Source organism: Protobothrops mucrosquamatus, unplaced genomic scaffold (genome assembly GCF_001527695.2).
Source record: "Protobothrops mucrosquamatus isolate PMUCROS unplaced genomic scaffold, P.Mucros_1.0 scaffold3741, whole genome shotgun sequence".
Lineage (NCBI taxonomy): Eukaryota > Metazoa > Chordata > Lepidosauria > Squamata > Viperidae > Protobothrops > Protobothrops mucrosquamatus.
The window spans coordinates 44,518-63,352 of record NW_015389694.1 but is presented as its reverse complement, the minus strand read 5'-3'; the positions used below and the strand labels follow the sequence as shown (position 1 = coordinate 63,352).

Genomic DNA, 18,835 nt, shown 5'->3' with positions numbered 1-18,835 from the left:
AGTGTGGACTGACAACTGTTTGCCATTTATACTCATTTCTACTGCAGCTTCTCAGATACTATCACCCTGTGATCTTGAAATATGGTTGGCCCAGATAGTTATTCTGCAATCTGTTTCAAGATTTGCCCTCTTTTTTTCTTTTTATTCATATTCACTTTAGACTGTATATATAAAAAAAATCTCATCACCAGTTAAGGAGTATCTATCATGTGGGTCTTAATGAAATTGTGTAGAAGCTTTTCTGTTTTGTTATGCTGTTTTACCTAATAATTTTCAATTCCTTAAGGATCCTAATGAGAGCCTTTTCATTCCTGTGAAATTTGCAGACACCTTGTTGTTGACAGACGGACAAATTCTAAGGGAGAAATTGTTAACATGGGACCCAGAGGTAAACACTTGAACAGTTGTGTTATACTGAAAAGATACACAAAAGTACTGTATTCCCAAGTAAAACAGGATATTCTACATATAATGTTTACAATTCAGGACATCAATTTTGCTTTTATTTAGAGCCGTAGGTAACTCCAAAAATGTAGTTTATATTTACTGACAAGTGCTTAGCCATTGTTCAGTTGTGGTTGACATTCAGGTTAATGGAGGCAGGATGTGGGAACACGTAGGCACGGTAATTATTCAAGCTCTCTTTTTCTGCTAGTTAATGTTATTCTTTAAAAAATAAACAAAGATAAAAGCTGGAAACTGAGCTGAATAGAAATGTGGTTCATTCTCCCCAGCAGCCTCAAATAATTGACTGAAATGCAAAGGGATATGAAAATAAAATGCAGGTATAATTGAGATAGAAACATGTCTCAGGAAGTTGTCTTGTGGTATGGCAAGAGCCTGATATTTAAATGTGCCTACCTTTCCTGAAAAGTAGAAAAATAAAGGGGCTGGGAATGATTTGGGAAGGCTGCAGGAGGTCCTAGAAGGCATCCTGAAAAATCTGTCTTTGTTAATAGGGTTTGTGTGACTGGCTGCCATTTTGTGAGAGCATCTAAATAGAATCTCAAATTATCATTTGGGCATATGGGGAAATAGTTGAAATATATTTTTATATTTGCACACATGATTACTGCAATTATATTGTAACTTTATATATTTTTCTTAAAACAATTGGATAGAATTTGTTCATCTTTATACGGCAGAAGCATGTTTGACCTGTAAAGAACACATTTCTGACAAAAAAAGAAGTTTGTAACACAGAGATAAATCATGCAGGAAACATATTTTCCAGAAGAATTAATATATGCATTGTTTATTTTAAAAGCACTTTAGAAAGATCTTACACAAAGCATTATATTTTAAATGTTTAACCGAGGCCACAATTTAATCATTTAGAGCAGAATTATTTCCCAGTTATACATCTTTTGCCATTTCCCCCTCCTGATATTTTTTTTCTTATACAAACCTTCATAATTATCTTCACAAGATCATTCAGTTGGTCTTAAGACACAAAACTCTTTAAAATAACAGATTTGTAAAAATCCCGATCAGCTTAACTGAGGGAAGAATGGGTACCGTCTCTCCCATGTCCAAACTCTTAGCACCTTTCATTTCATCCTGTTCTGCATTACACCAAAGGTTACCACCAGGATGCTGAAGTAATCTGTAAGTTTTCATTGCCAACCAGTGTTCAACCAATGAAGCTTTCCTATATTCAGCAGAATCCATATTGTACAGTTTAGGCAGTACAAGGAAAGGAAGAATAGAATGCAATTCCTTAAAGAGAAAAGTATGCTCAGAGGGTACATGCCTTCCTATTTCTAGACTATTTCAGGCCTAATAATTTTGGTCAATGGTTTATCGGCCCAAGCATAAAGCCTTTATACTCTATCCTCCAGTTTGATTCCAGCTTACAAACTAGAGCTACTGTTAGCATATAAAGCAAAAATTCTTGTAGTTATAATGGGAAACATTCATTTGTTTTTATTTTAGTACAGCAACGTGTATACTGCTTATGCACCAGAATATAAAAAGTACAAGAGAAAGGAGAAATCACAATGCCTGTGTTTGCTCTGATAAGCCAATACCAGGATTGATTTGTGCCAGTTAAGCCTAGGGAAGTTGAGCACTGAACTGACGTGTATACATTAAAACAAGCTAATGAAAGCATAACCAAAACAAAGCAATGGTTTGGTAAGCCTGTTATCATTACTTAGGAGAGGCTATGCCCATCTGTTTGGAAATGCAGCTTTATTTTTTTCTGTTTTTTGAAATTATACATTTATTTTTGCAAAAAGTTGCAAAAATTCCTCTTATTTTACACACGCATGTTAAAATCTTCTCATAAAACATTCTCACAGAGTCTTAATTGACACAAAGAGACTGATCCATATTTTAAAAAAATCCAAACATGGGCTTGCTTTAGCCCAAACTAATGAGCATATAGGAGGAAAAAATACTATATGTATATCAGTTGATAGGCTTGTTAAATATATACAGTATAAGTCTATTCAAAGGCAATTTTACATCCCATCATTGTCAGTGGAAAAATTAAGCATGCATTGTTCTTTCTCACTGAAATAACTGAGATGGCAAAATGCATAAGTAGGCTTGTACCATGTTCTTTTAATATTTTATTGCAGTTCAGGCAAAATGCATAGAACACTGGTTAAAAAGCCATTCTTTCAGCATATATCTAAATTGATAAATCTGCAAAATAAAAATGCATAAACCCATTGCTGTTAAGCCAACAGCCAACATTACCAGCATGTGAAATTAAATAGTGAATACTGTATATATAATGCATTTCACATGAAGGATCTTATTTCATCTTGATAAATAAATACATCTAAGAAGGAAATCAGCTTGTATTTTAAAAAGTCTGCCCCTCAGGGTGATGATCTCCAGATGGCTGGTTTACAGTTAGAGGCTGCTGAGGTGAATTGGAGATATGTACAGTTTGGGTCTGTCCCTTGCTAATTTGAGGAGGTAGAATTGTATCTTGGCTAATGCGAAACTGTTGGCTAGGTTCTTGGGCCATCTGCAGATGCGGGGTTGGATGCGGTGTTCCTGTAGCTATTTGAAGCACGTCTGCTTGACTCTGATTGGCATGAAGATGTTCCAGAGCTTCTTTAGACAATGTGATGACATGCATTTGTTCAGTCTGCGGAGAATCCATTGGGTCATTCACAATGCTGATATTCTGAATCTGGTCTGTGGGTTCTGTTTGGCCTGAAAGAAGCAGGTTCTGCAGCTGCTGTGAGGGCTGAGTGAGAAGAGTAAGGCTGCCTGTGTGCTCTGCCATCACATTTTGGGAATCATCTGAAGTGACAACGCTAATGCCTTGATTATGGCTAGGCACAAAGTTTATGTTGTGCACCGAATCTGTCACCAACAGCTGGATCTCTTCGGGTCCAGAGGTAGAAAGTTGATACTGCTGCAGCTGAAGAATGTTCCTGACGTCCTCTGTACTGCTATTGTTGGATGCAGTGTTGGCTTCCTGTAGCTGTTTCTCTTTGACATGAATTTTCAAATGAGATTTCAAGTTGTCTAAACGGGCAAATTGCACACAACACTCTGAACAAGAGAAAGGTTTTTTGCCAGTGTGCAAGATGCAGTGTCTCCTTTTGGCGCTGGAATCAGAAAAGGATTTTCCACAAATACTACACGAATAGGGCTTCTCTCCTCTGAAAGAGAAGACGTTTGGTTTGATCACATAGGCTAATATTTTCGAAGCATGGATGATATTAAAATCCCCAAAACATTACTCAAATATCACTGCATTAAAACTGAATGCCAGATGGATTCTCTCTTTCTCCTTTCCTACGAAGTACATCAACTACTCAAGTAAGTGATAAATAAGTCAATGGAAGCCACCTCACTTTCTTATCAGACAGTACAAATCATCATTGTATGACAGAACGAAACGCTCTGAAATCCTATTGCTGCTCATAATGCCTCAGCATGGTTGGCATCTAGATTACCAATCTCAAAAACTATTGGGCAGGAACGCAGATGTATGGCGAGTCATTTTATCCAACTGGGCATATCTAAACCCGTTGCACCCTTGCCATTTATACTGTAGTAGCTATGTTTGTTTCTAATCATGTTCCAATTGGTTATTCCAAAGAATAATAGTAAACAAACTATTAGAAGGATCCTCAACCATATGTTGAGGCAATAGGTGAATAAGCCTGCCATTAAGATGACATAGCAATACTATTCTTTTGTATCCATTTGGGGGTATGTAGTTGATTTACATTGGTGCAGCTGAGGTAATAAGTGAAAAGATAGAGAAAAATTCCACACAATCATAATATTTCTCCAACTCTATCTCTTTACTGTTGAGCTTTCGAAGACTTAAAGCAGGGGTCTTCAAACTTGGCCCTTTTATGACTTGGACTTCAACTCCCAGAATTCCTCAGTCAGGCAAGCTGGTTGAGGAATTCTGCAAGTTGAAGTCCACAAGTCATAAAAGGGCCAAGTTTGAAGACCCCTGACTTACAGGATTGTCAGCTTTCTCTACTTTTAAAACAGATGATGATCTGTAGGTGCCCCATAAAAAACAATTTTCAAAGTTTTTTTTTAAAGACTACTAATATCCATTTCTAATGCACACATACTCTCAATTTGTAATGCCAAGCTTTTTACCAAAACTTTCAAGAAAATAAATTAAACTGTATTCCTTGCTTCACCTATAATGAAAAATGAGAAAATACTGAGATAAAAAAACCAGAGTTCATTTAAAGCAGGACTCAATAGACAATATATATTCAATAACGTGACAGTGCTCATTAGCTTTGGGCTAAAGACTAAGTACAATGTGACCCAGTGATTAAAAATAATTTAAATATTCGTAATGGTGTAGATCAAGCATGACCGGCCCACAGGCCACATGCAGCCCTGGACAGGTAGTAATGTGGCCCAGCTAGATTGTAAATTTTTAACATCATGTGATTTTTCTATTATAAAACTATGTTATATATTTTATATGAGGCTCAAGACAATTTCTCTTCACTCAATGCGGTCCAGGCAAGCCAAAAGGTTGTATACCCATGGTACAGAAAATTAAAATTGTCAGCATACAACATAACGTGAACTGAATTTACAAACCATGATCTGTAATTGCAGCAGATAATAAAACTGTATTAATAGTCTCACTCAAAATATTTCCTACAAACTGATTTCCAAATAAACCACAAAGAAAAAGGAGATACCTGTGAATTCTGATATGTGTCTGAAGAGAGCTTTTTGCTGTAAATGACTTGCCACAGATTTCACAAGTGAACGGCTTTTCACCTATAAAAACATGCTTGGTTAGTACGTATGTAATTATCTCTTAAAGAACAATTAAGAGAGTTTGACTTATAAGTACACTCTAATGAATATAACAACCAAATCTCATGCTAATTCATAGCTATCAGGATAAATACATAATTACTAGAGAGATGAACATACAGAAAAACACTGAGAAAAATTTGGAGGATAATGCTTTTCTCTTCAGTCTTCTTTAAATGCCCCCACCGTAAAAAAAAATTAGGGGGAAAAGATTATAAAACATTTTCTCATATTGTATAAAATTATACACAGAATGGATAATATTGATTTTATTTCCTTTTAATAATCTGCTCAAGGTTTTCAGTCATAATCATCTGCCCTCTGTCATAAAAAGCAAGAGTTCTATTTCCTACGGGGAAAAATTCCATAGCCAAAAATTCTCTAACAGTAGTAGCAGTTTGACAGTTGAAACCAATTATTCAAATGTGATGAGTCGGCCTTCACTGAAGGCACTGAATCATCTATTAGGGAAGCTTCAATTTAGATTCCTGGGCTGAATGGTGGACTGAAATCAGCATTAGGACTCCTATACTGGGCTGCAAAACTCCAGAGGACTGCCTGATACAGCAGCTGTAGTCAATGACCTTAATAGCTCCGTACCAATTTTGTTACTGTAAACTTAGCATAGTATAGATTCAGCACCACACAGATTCAGTGTTAAAGATTAGAATCCATTATAAGCTCATTTATCCTCTATAGATGCATGCTATTTACTTGAATGTTCCTACCTAAACTATATATCAGTGATGGCAAACCTTTTAGAGACCGAGTGCGCAAACTGCAACCCCAAACCCACTTATGTATCGCCGGGTGCTGGGTGGGTGTGGCCCACTCGGCGGGCGCAGCTACAGTGGGCTTGGTAGACTGGGTGGGCGTGGCCACTGGATGGCTGTGGCTGCAGTAGTCATGGCAGATTGGGTGGGCATGGCTGGGGTGGGCGTGGCCACCTCGATGTTGCTTATGGGGAGGGACACCTGTGGGAGCCGGGCAGGGTTGGGAGAGATCCAGGGGGTCTCTGGTGGGTGGGATGGTGGGCTCCCCAATGACGGCTCCGGGCTGGCTGGCCTTAGGCCAGTGATGGTGAACTTTTAGAGACCATGTGTGCTGGGGCAATGGCGCGTGCCCACAGAGAGGGCTCTGCATGCCGCCTCTGACACGGGTGCCGTAGGTTCGCCACCACTGCTATATATGCTGAAAGCTTTTTTTCAGAAAAGAATAGAAAGCAGCATTACCTGTATGTGTTCTTAAATGTTTCTTTAATTGAGCTGTATCCATGAATTTACGATGACAGAGGACGCATTCTGGCAATGAATGGCCTGATTATGGTAAAATGAAAAATAAATTATTATATTTCCCAAGTGTGTCTATTTCATTTAAAATTTCTATCTCAACATGTAGGTAGTTAATAATAATAAAAGCATGACGTTTACAATTCTAATACAACTGAAACCAAAGTAATGCCACAAGTGAGGGATGCATTTTAAAGAACATTTAGAAAATTAAAACATGGACAATGGCTCCATCCAATGTTAGGTGAGCTGACTTCTGCTTGCATGGTGGATTTCTCTACTTTACTTCTACATGTGCTCCAATTACTCCCAGATTTGGGAGGTGTGCAAGATATGAAGGAGGAATCTCATATGGTAACAGATAGTGTTTTATCAGCAGATGATACTATGTGTCCCTATGTTCTTCTAGTTGTTGCTCATCAGTACATTTGCAGTTATACTTTTTCCAATATAATCTTAGTAGCTAAACTATTACATTATTGAAACAAGCTTACACACAATAATGCCAAAGTTAAGACAACTGATGGTCGAATTCACACAGCAACTGTTCTACAAGCAACTCTATTTCTCTTACTTCTTCATATACAGGAATTATCCCATTACTATCTCTATCTTCAATCATGGTATCTTCATAACTTTTAGCTTATTATGAATCACCTCCTTTCAATTGTGCATTTTCAGCAGAAGATATCCCCAACTCCTTAAACACAGAATATTTTAATTATACATTACTCATATAATAATTCTGCAAAATGATCAAATGGGACTAACAGTGTGCAGAAACATTTATGGAATGCACAGTAAACAAATATACACCTATTGGTTGTGAATCAATAAAGGCGCAAGGAAAACTCAACACTTCCTAACAACTTGTAGTATTCTTTAATTCATTATACCTGTGTGAACTCTATAGTGACTTTTAAGTTGCCTTCTCTGGCTGAAGTATTTTCCACACTGGTCACAGGTAAAAGCCTTCTGACCTGAAAAGAAAGAGGGGAAAACAGAGAAACTGTAGTTATTTATTTGTATTTATGGTATTATGAGCAGCCANCCCCTGGGGGTCGCCAGCTGACATTGCTTGGCCGACGGCACCCTGAGGAGGCCCGCTCTGTGGGAGCGTACCGGCCTGTGGGAGGGAATCTGCGGCAGAAGGCGGTCTCGGAGATAGCCAGGACCGATGCCATGGAGCGCTTTAAAGGTGGTGACTAGCACCTTAAAGCGTACCCGGAAGGCCACTGGCAGCCAGTGCAAACCTTTTAGAGACCGAGTGCGCAAACCTTTTAGAGACCGAGTGCGCAAACTGCAACCCAAAACCCACTTATGTATCGCCGAGTGCTGGGTGGGTGTGGCCCACTCGCCGGGCGCAGCTACAGTGGGCTTGGTAGACTGGGTGGGCGTGGCCACTGGATGGGTGTGGCTGCAGTAGTCATGGCAGATTGGGTGGGCATGGCTGGGGTGGGCGTGGCCACCTCGATGTTGCTTATGGGGAGGGACATCTGTGGGAGCCGAGCAAGGTTGGGGGAGATCCAGGGGGTCTCTGGTGGGTGGGATGGTGGGCTCCCCAATGACAGCGCCGGGCTGGCTGGCCTTAGGCCAGTGATGGTGAACTTTTAGAGACCATGTGTGCTGGGGCAATGGCGTGTGCCCACAGAGAGGGCTCCGCGTGCCGCCTCTGGCACATGTGCCATAGGTTTGCCACCACTGCTATATATGCTGACAGCTTTTTTTCAGAAAAGAATAGAAAGCAGCATTACCTGTATGTGTTCTTAAATGTTTCTTTAATTGAGCTGTATCCATGAATTTACGATGACAGAGAACACATTCTGGCAATGAATGGCCTGATTATGGTAAAATGAAAAATAAATTATTATATTTCCCAAGTGTGTCTATTTCATTTAAAATTTCTATCTCAACATGTAGATAGTTAATAATAATAAAAGCATGACGTTTACAATTCTAATACAACTGAAACCAAAGTAATGCCACAAGTGAGGGACACATTTTAAAGAACATTTAGAAAATTAAAACATGGACAATGGCTCCATCCAATGTTAGGTGAGCTGACTTCTGCTTGCATGGTGGATTTCTCTACTTTACTTCCACATGTGCTCCAATTACTCCCAGATTTGGGAGGTGTGCAAGGGATGAAGGAGGAATCTCATATGGTAACAGATAGTGTTTTATCAGCAGGTGATACTATGTGTCCCTATGTTCTTCTAGTTGTTGCTCATCAGTACATTTGCAGTTATACTTTTTCCAATATAATCTTAGTAGCTAAACTATTACATTATTGAAACAAGCTTGCACACAATAATGCCAAAGTTAAGACAACTGATGGTCCAATTCACACAGCAACTGTTCTACAAGCAACTCTATTTCTCTTACTTCTTCATATACAGGAATTATCCCATTACTATCTCTATCTTCAATCATGGTATCTTCATAACTTTTAGCTTATTATGAATCACCTCCTTTCAATTGTGCATTTTCAGCAGAAGATATCCCCAACTCCTTAAACACAGAATATTTTAATTTTCTGTATTATCACATTACTCGTATAATAATTCTGCAAAATGATCAAATGGGACTAACAGTGTGCAGAAACATTTATGGAATGCACAGTAAACAAATATACACCTATTGGTTGTGAATCAATAAAGGCGCAAGGAAAGCTCAACACTTCCTAACAACTTGTAGTATTCTTTAATTCATTATACCTGTGTGAACTCTATAGTGACTTTTAAGTTGCCTTCTCTGGCTGAAGTATTTTCCACACTGGTCACAGGTAAAAGCCTTCTGACCTGAAAAGAAAGAGGGGAAAACAGAGAAACTGTAGTTATTTATTTGTATTTATGGTATTATGAGCAGCCATTTGTGAATTCACACCTAGTTATTCTGCTCTTGCACAGCAACTCATCTGAAGTGTTCCGAAGTGCAGGGAATTCTGACAATCACCCTGCCCGTTACAAAGGAGGGCATCATCCAAAAATCCTGTTCTCGGAACTGGCACAGAAAGTTGAATCCAAGGTGATTATTCTCAGTCCCAGGTCAGATGAATGGATGGGTTGTATAAATTCTCAGATGCCATTCAAAGAACCATAGTAGCAAGTAGCAGCATCAGCATCCCAGGGTTGTCATTTGCAACCTTCTTCACCAGCTTCCTACAAAGTAAATGGGAAAGCTGGCAGGAAGTTTCAAATTGCCTTTGCTTAACAACCCAAGATGATTCATTTAATGATGGCAGTTGGGAAGTGCTAGAACTGCTGTTGTTAAATGATGCAGTCACACATAACATTGCGCTTCATGACCACATTGGTTAGCGATGGAAATTCCAGTCCCAATTGCCATCGTTAACCAAGGACCACTTGTAGAAAAACTGAGACTAGTGGACTGCCTGGCAAATGTCTGCAAAAGAAATTCCTCAGAAATGCCACTGATGAAGCCATACAGTGACTTCATACGTTTATGAGATGAAGTACTTCAGTCAAATCATATTAACTAAACAAGAGGATACCAAAGTTATATGGTATGAAGCAGGCAGAGAAGTTATATATGTAAATCAGAGGGACCCTGAAGAACACAGGATTTCATAAATTATTTTACAGAATCATAGCAGATATTGGAAAATGAAACATTTTCTCAGTACTACTTGATAGTAGTTCACATTTTGTACCTGGACTTCCATTAACAGAACATTACATAAGCAGATTTCCATTTAGCTCATCTCTGCAGTCACTATCACATTCTCAAAATTTACTTGCCTCTGTTAATAGATTTTGAGAGTATGAAGTAGTCAGAAGGAGGAATTTCTCATCTCATTCTTGGAATAGAAATAGCAGTAAGCCCTTGAATACCAGTTGAATATGGGTGTTATATCCAATGTACCTTATTCAAAGGAAAACACACCGGGGACTTCTACCATAAAACTGAAATTGGGTATTCCACAGGGAGAAATCATGAGCTATAAAAAGCTTTCTATAACTGAATGGAAAGACCTAGTCTTACGGATTAATGTAGCCCCTATGAACTACAGAAGAATACCTTATAAAAAAAAACCAGACACTAAGGACAAAATATTGGGGTCAGCTATAATTTTCAATTCTTAAAATGAGTTCTTAGAAGTGTCAAACATTCGGTTACTGAAATAATACAGGTATAATCATTCTAATCCAGCCAGGGATTATTTTTTTCACTTTAAAATTTTAGCCTAGCTTTTCATCTTACCTGTATGAAGACTCATGTGTTCCAGGAGAGAATGTTTTGTGGTTAAAGCCTTATTGCAAACTGTGCAAGTATATGGGCGTTCCCCAGTGTGCATCCGCTCATGAACTTGAAGAGAGTGCTTCTGGGAAAAGCCTTTGCCACATTCACCGCATTTGAACGGGCGCTCTCCTGAAAACAAAGGTACGTCACTGTGAGTGGGAAACAGACACTCCAAGCAGATGGATCAGTGCTTGAAATAATCCCATGCATCATTTAATTTAAATCAGAAGTAATTTTTCAATACTACCACAGTTTGAAAATACTACAAAGCCAGCAGTGTTGATGGTAAAATAAATCTTTATACAAAAGTGCAATTTAAATCATTTTAATTCTAATAACACCAAGTTTATTTATATCCTGCTGTAATTATTTATATAAATAACTCTAGTCCATGAAGATACCTAATATTCTTTCCTTCTCCCATTTTTGCCACAACAATCCTATAAGGTGGATTGGGCTGGGAGAGATTCATTTGCCCAAGTCACCCAGCTGGCTTCGTGCTTAAGTTGGTACTAGAACTCCTGGTCTCCTGGTTTCTATGCTATGTCCCAAAGGGAGATAGATAAACCAAGAAAACGAAAGTGTTCCTTTTTTGAGGCTGTATCGAAATATAGAACTACAGAGATTCCTAATTTACAGAGCAGAACTACTTAAGCTAATTACTCATGTGAATCCATAAGTAGATGCACAGAGATAAAGTCTCCCATTAAGCATAACGCTGGAGGACTTTAGGACAAGTCCACTTTATTTTATATAACAAAAACTTTCCTTCCTGGTCTATGGTCCAGGAATTTCCTAGTGATCTCTCATTTAAATAGTAAGCAGGGCTGGCATCATTTTTTCAGGCTTATACAAGGTTCACTAAGCGCAACCAATTACTATGACTCAACATGTAGGCAAGCTCTTAAATTTTGTAACACTATGAAAATATACCAGTTTATCATAAAGCAGGTGATGGAAATAATTAAACATATGGGTGGTAGACAAATAGGTAGGGTAGGAGGTTTGTTAAGTTTTTCAACCTTAAAAGACCTTCTTTAGTCAAGCACAACAGGAGAGAACAGGCATTGTGGCACAGTGGATCTGCATCCATCTGTTGCTTTTGATGCGAGAAAAAAGATAAGAAAATCCCGGAGAAACCACTCTCCTCAGAATTTTTCACCACAGACTGAAAATCTAGCATAGCATTTTATATATACAAACGCCTAAAAATCTAATGATTTCACATCATGTGTTTTATGAGACTTGGTATAATTTCCACTGAATATTTGTACAAAGCTCCTGAATCTGATAAATGGATTTTTAAAAACAATATTTTAAGAGAGCCAGTTTGGTCTAGAAATTAAGGCACTAGGCAAGAAAGTGTGAGTCCTGCCTTAGTTGTGAAAGCCAGGTCGGCGACCTTGGAACGGTCACTTACTCTCAACTCCCAACTCACCTCACGGGGCTTTTGTGGGGAAAAATAGGAGGAGGAAGGTGTGTTGGATATGTTTGCCGCCTTATTTGTAAAAATAATAAAGGCAGGGTACAAATAAATAAATAAATATTACAAGAAATTAAGCTATATTATTGTGACTATTTTCTCCATTTTGTATGGAACTTAAACAAATATAGCCACTGAAGATTAGGCAGCTTATTTCCAGGCACAATTCTTTGGACAAGGTAGTAAATGTATTTTCTTCTAAGAGTTCAGCTGTTTGGAAGGTGAGAAATGTATGCTGATCACTGTGAGGAGGATTTTCAACAATCGTGTTGTAGATTGCTAAAGAGATTCCAATTTCTATCGCTGCAATTTTAATTTTTAACTATAAATGTAAAAGTCATTATTGTTTAAACTAATAAATATTTATATATGAAAGCTTTTAAACACATAATTGTGTTATCAGCAAACCATGAGGCACAAAGTTTTGGGAGGCTCATAATTTACCTGTGTTACACCACTGCTGCACAAGCTGTACTGATTTCCAGTTTCCTTTGTGGTGCAATTCAAGGTGCTGCTTATCACCTTTAAAGCCCTGTATGACACAGGGCCAGGTTATACAAGTGACCTCTTTCCCTTAGAGCAGGGGGTCTTCAAACTTGGCCCTTTTATGACTTGTGGACTTCAACTCCCAGAATTCCTCAGCCAATGTGCCTGGCTGAGGAATTCTGGGAGTTGAAGTCCACAAGTCATAAAAGGGCCAAGTCTGAAGACCCCTGCCTTAGAGGACATCTACTTGTCCCATTAAATTGGACAGGGTGGGCTTACTCCAGTTCTCTTCTAGCCATTTGCCAGGATCTAGGAACAAGCCTTTTTCATAGCTGTATTTACCCTATGAAGGGCCATTCTTCTCTTTGCCTTCTGGAAGGCTGTTAAGGTCAAACCTTCAGATGTTGCACCAGAATGGGAAGTGAGCTCAGAATTTGTGATGTTGAGAAGATAGTGTTATGGTATTTGGTGGTGTGTAATATTTTTAACCTTATATATTTCATTACTTATACATCTAATAGTAAGCCATCTGGGTTAATTTATATGAGTGGCTGTATACTTTTTAAAATTAATAAATAAAAGTTTAGATTAATTCATTTCCCCATATATAGTTGATCATTTATACCAGGGGGTCTTCAGACTTGACCCTTTTATGACTTGTGGACTTCAACTCCCAGAATTCCTCAGCCAGGCATGCTGAGTTGAGGTCCACAAGTCATAAAAGGGTCAAGTTTGAAGACCCCTGATTTATACATTATATTAATCTTTCAATCACGGTTTAATAACAGAATGTAGATTGTTTGTAATATTTTGCCCTAAGATTGAAAAAAGAGAACTAACCTGTATGACTTCTTCGGTGTATAGCTAAAAAATGATTATATTTAAAGACTTTCCCACAGTCTTTGCACTCAACTTCAGAACCAGTACGTTTTCTTCTGCCATTGGCCCTTTTTGTCAGTCCATTGTCCTCTTCATCACCAATAAGTTTATAATCTTTTAACTTGACTGACCGCCGTATCCTACGTTTGCTGTAACGACTCTGAGAGATCTGTGTATTTTGGCACTTAGGATCATAGTTCTCATCTTTTTCTGTTGAGACACTGACCACCGCTTCTGTCCTACATATTTCTCTTCCCTCTCCACTTACAGGAATTATTTCATTGTTAGTTCTGTCCTCTACCACCACAGCCTCCCGCTTTAGGAAATTTTGCTTATTATGAACTGAGTTGTTCTCTTTTAATTGAACATCTTCAGTAGAAAGGGAGTCCAGTTTTTCTTCCTGAAAGTTCTTCACTTTTCTTGGTCTTCCACGCTTTCGTTTTGGTGGGTCTTTATTTTTCTTGTTCTTGGCTAAGACAGCTATTGGGGATTCACCATTAGAAATTCCAGATAATGTGTTAGTTAAGCTGCAGTTTTTCTGTTGCTCTGTATATGCTCTGACTAGATCGTTCACTTTAAGGAGATGAGCAGTCGCTAAAATCTGTTCTATACTTTTTTCACTAGCTTGTAGGCAGCCTGTGTAAATAAATTCTAATAGCACACCAAAAGCATCGGCCACCATCCCTTCCAGCATATAGATCGACTGGCCAATCTCGCCTTCTTCAACGAACATCATGGAAAAATATTCACTGCTGGCAGCAAGTAATGCTTTATGTGCTCTAAAGTGAACATTTTCTACAATTAAAGTGATATCACACAAAAAATCTTTTTTTCTCTGTTCCTCAAATTTAATCAGGATAGTATCTCTGTGAACCTTGGAGTGGATTGCTATAAGTTTCTCTGAAGAATTAGATACGACTTCATCCATTATTGCTAAAGACAAGGGGAAAAAAAGAAACTAAGATTCAAAATGCTCCAGGACAAATGGAAAAATATTTAAGTACAAGGCACATTTGCTGGCCTATTCGAATGGCACTACCTAATGCCCTGAAATGCCCAACTTTCAGAGTTACAGGCTAGCCAATATAATTTTGAATTAAGCATCCTAAATATGGGCCTCATTTAGCTTTAATAGTTAATAATTAAATAGCTTTAAAAATAGAATAATTGTTGATACCAAAGTAGCAAAGTAGCAAAAAAATAGAACTCTATATGACAAGATACCCCAAGTTTGAAAGGGGAAGGCAATTGTCGTGAATTTGCCACCTACTTTTTATAATGCCTTACTTCTGTTTTGGAAAGGTGGGGGGACTCTCCAGAGAAACATGGAAACTGGCAGTGGGGGAAAGCAGCAATACATTTCACCTCTTTTAACTTATGGAAGCACCTAATTAGTGGACTCAGTATAGAATAAATCCTTTCATTTAGGGATGAGTATTAATTAATTAAACTTATTGGTCACCCATCTTACCATAAGATAACTCTGGGTTGCTTAGGGTCACAAAACTATATCTACATTAAAACATAAATAAATTAAAACTCAAGATTAAAATCTAAGGTCATATGGGGTGGGCAGGGGCAGAATTTGGGGAGGTGGGATCTGTTGTTACTCCATCAATCACCTCCACTGTGCTCTTTCCCCATTGGAGCCCCAGGCCAACTAACATTGCCAGGTCTTTAGGCCCTTATGAAAGGAGGGTTGTGGCCAGCCTCACATGGGGGGGGGGGCACAAGATGTTGTAGAGGACAGGAGCAACAAAAGAGAAGGTCCTCCTCCTGGACCCCTGAGTAAATTGGGATGCAAATCCATTGGCTGAAATTTTAGCTCCATTCATTCAAACAGGTATTTCTACATGGACACACAGATGTACATGTATACACAAAGAGGGTTTGCACTGGAGCTACTGAGGACAAATACCATTCAAATTAGACAACTCGAATCTAATACAGTACATACATATTACAGTTTGACTTTTGATCAATTGTCAATTATAAGTAGACCTCAGAACTTATTTCTAAGTATATATCTGTGAATACCAAGAAAGGTTCTTTCAAATCAATAAAGGCAGAATTCAGATAGGAATGTACGTTTTTTTTAAGCATTATTGGAGATAAGGTAAATAAAAATCTGATCTAGTGAGAAACTATACACATTCAATCTCAACATTTTTTTTAAAAAAAATAGAAATCTCAAATTTAGCAGTGATGCAAATGAAACATGAAGACAGATATTGTCCAGATCTATTTTTGTTATTTTTAACACATGGGAATGATTATATTAAAGTTCTGGTCAACAGGAAACTAGCCAGTGTTGTCACAATGTACAAGCAGCATCTCTCTCTGATTCAGTATTGCAGCTGTACCTTTTCCCATGCTTACATGATTGCTCTGTATGCTGCTGTTGGCTTTTTCCACATTATATGGGAAAAGGTGTGGCTGCTTTATTGTTTTGAAGAAAAGTACTTTATTCAGATTCCTGTCTGAATATTGCACAATGCATTATTGCACAATGACTCTTTCGAAGGATTTGCATAGTCTGACATAAGCAGCACTTATAATAATCTAGAGTCAATTGAGCCTCAGACAGAAATCTATAATTTTTTTTCAAATAAATGCTGATATAGCCACTTTTTCTAAAACCACTTAAGAAATCTTTTACTGGGCTGGTCACGGAAGTAAATTTGTTTTCCAATATTTTTGAAAGTTTAAACTAAACAGGATATTTATAGGCTACTTGTTCCATTAAGAAAGGGCTTTTCTCTTAAATAATGTTACATATAGTTTTGTGCCACATCCAACTTTGCCATAGAATCATATTTCTAATTGAACAGTAATTTTCAATACTGATTTAATGCATTATTGTTTATACTTCTATGATTTGTACTATGTTAGCTTAAAATGTTCAGTTGGGATACTTTTTTTACAAGAAGTTTTTACACTTTTCTTTTTTTACATTTTCTTTTTTATTTACATTTATATATATATATATATATAAATGACTTTTCTTTCCTCCCATGTTAAAATCCCTACGAACATTAAAACCATTTATCATGCTGTATTCAATCATTGACTCTGTACCATTCTTTCCCTTTCAGGTTAGATTCTCCATACTATGTGACTTCCCTGATAAGTGAATAATAAAAATAACATTTCTTTTCTATAATGTGATTATTTCTCGTACTTTTTCCAAAACCTTTGCAGAAGCAAAAAGACGACCAATGAGAGAAATAAGGGCAAAAAGTGGCTGGTCTTTAAAAGCCATCCGCCTGTTATACACACTTCCCTTTGCTCTCATCTTTAAAACAAAAAAGGAATCAAGACTGTAAAGCAAGACAAAGCAGAGAGATAATGAAATAAAGGGCAAAAGATGAAAAAACAGAACCGCGATGCCTATTTTTTTTCCCCTCCTGCCAGAACTTTGCTGCCTCCACCAGCTGCAAGCGAAATTCAACAGGTGACGCTTTTTCATCTCATCCAACTGTAAAATAGGAGGTTTCGGGTAGTGAATTTCTCCCTCTCGGACACTCATTGGAAAGTTCTGTCCTTCCAATGATTGTTATTTACCAAAACAATATTTCCCAAACCAACCTATTTACCAGAATTATGCATTCGTAGCCGGCTTAATGCAGCCGCAATCGCGGCCATCCCGTAGTCCATAAAGATCAGAGAAGAACCAGAGGAAGAGTTGGAACCCCCAAATCCCTCCATCGGGCCATTCGTCTAATAGCTGTCAACGGAAGAGCAGAACCTTTCTCTAGAGATCATCTATTAGCCGTTGGGGGGATGTGGGGGGGGGAGAGAGGCAGCGAGGAAGCCGGACTCACCCACGATTGCGAAAGCTGCAAATACGGAGCCCCGCGACAGGCGGTTGAAGCCAGCCAAAGGCACACGCCGGAAGCGGCAGGCGCATATCCCGGAAGTGAAGTCACAAGACGAGGGAGTGGATTACGAGGGGAGAGGACGACAGTGGGTGGGGTGAGTTCGGGCGTAGGAGAAGGTGGGACGCTTACGGGGTTCGTTTCCCTTGAGCGACAGGCGGGGATGCTTTCCGTTCTAAGATTGGAGGATCCAGGAGTGCGATTCGGGTTTTCCCAGCAGGTGAAGATAGCACTAGCAAGATAGACTTGTAGACCGCTTCACGGTACTTTACAGCCCTCTCTCCCAGTGTTTCTCAACCTTGACCATTTTAAGGCATGTGGACTTCAACTCCCAGAATTCCACAGCCAGCAATGCTGGCTGTGGAATTCTGGGAGTTGAAGTCCACATGCCTTAAAATGGTCAAGGTTGAGAAACACTGCAAGCGGTTTACAGATCCAGCGGTTTTGCCCCCAACAAGCTAGGTCCTCATTTTACCGGCCTCGGAAGAAGGCTGGAAGGCTTTGAGTCAACTTTGAGCTGGTCGGGATTGAACCCCCAGCAGTCAGCAGAGTTAGTCTGCAATACTGCATTCTAACCGTATCTACGGTGATTCTCAAGTCATCCAGATCGTGGTTGTCCCCAAGGTGCTTTTTGTGAAGATGCTCCTTGGCTAAGAAGCAAAACGTATTCAAGAGAAAAAGCACAAAAAGTTCAGTTGCCTTTTGAAAAAGCACCTTTGGGACACGAGGTGGAGATCTCTTGGGACTCTCCAAGCTGCCACCTTTACTTAGGGCAGTGCCCCCCCTAACCTTTTGGGTACGAAGGACCGGTTCTGTGGAGAGAGGATTTTTCTGCGGACTGGAGGGTGCGTGGTTTCGTGTGCTGCATGCATCCCGTGGATGGGGCTTTGCTTGTTTGCGCAGCCCACTTTCTGGCATGCTGCAGCTCCGTGCTGGTCCACGGACCGGGGATTGAGGAGCCCTGATTTAGGGTGTCCAATAAACTTCCAAAAACAGGCTGCTGGGTATTGGGATGTCAGGTGTGGAAGTACAAAGATATTCTTGCCAGTAGGAATGGCAGACACAAGGAGTCAAGTGATGCGCCCTGGAGCATTTGTAGCTGAAATGTTAGCAGTTAAGGACACTTCAATTTTTCCTGTTTTAGGGGGAGGGTTTCCTGCCCTTAAAGGGTTCCCAGACTTTCATGGTGGTGAGACTGTGCCCATTCAGGGCATTTTACTGTTTTACTAAGGAAAACAAACACAAAGAATAAATGCACAAGATAATTGAAAAGTATC

General features: G+C 38.9%; 1 protein-coding gene across 1 annotated transcript; it reads right to left on the bottom strand.

The window, feature by feature from the left end:
* Window positions 1-1,249: 1,249 nt before the first annotated feature.
* On the bottom strand, window positions 1,250-17,456 carry ZBTB24 (zinc finger and BTB domain containing 24). The gene is made up of 7 exons (XM_015827502.1): window positions 17,277-17,456; window positions 13,642-14,613; window positions 10,794-10,961; window positions 9,287-9,370; window positions 8,324-8,407; window positions 5,160-5,241; window positions 1,250-3,629 (listed from the first exon to the last, which is right to left on the bottom strand). Exons 1-7 carry the CDS (start codon window positions 17,386-17,388, stop codon window positions 2,816-2,818), a joined length of 2,316 nt encoding a protein of 771 aa, XP_015682988.1. The 5' UTR covers window positions 17,389-17,456; the 3' UTR covers window positions 1,250-2,815.
* Between the last annotated feature and the right edge of the window lie 1,379 nt (window positions 17,457-18,835).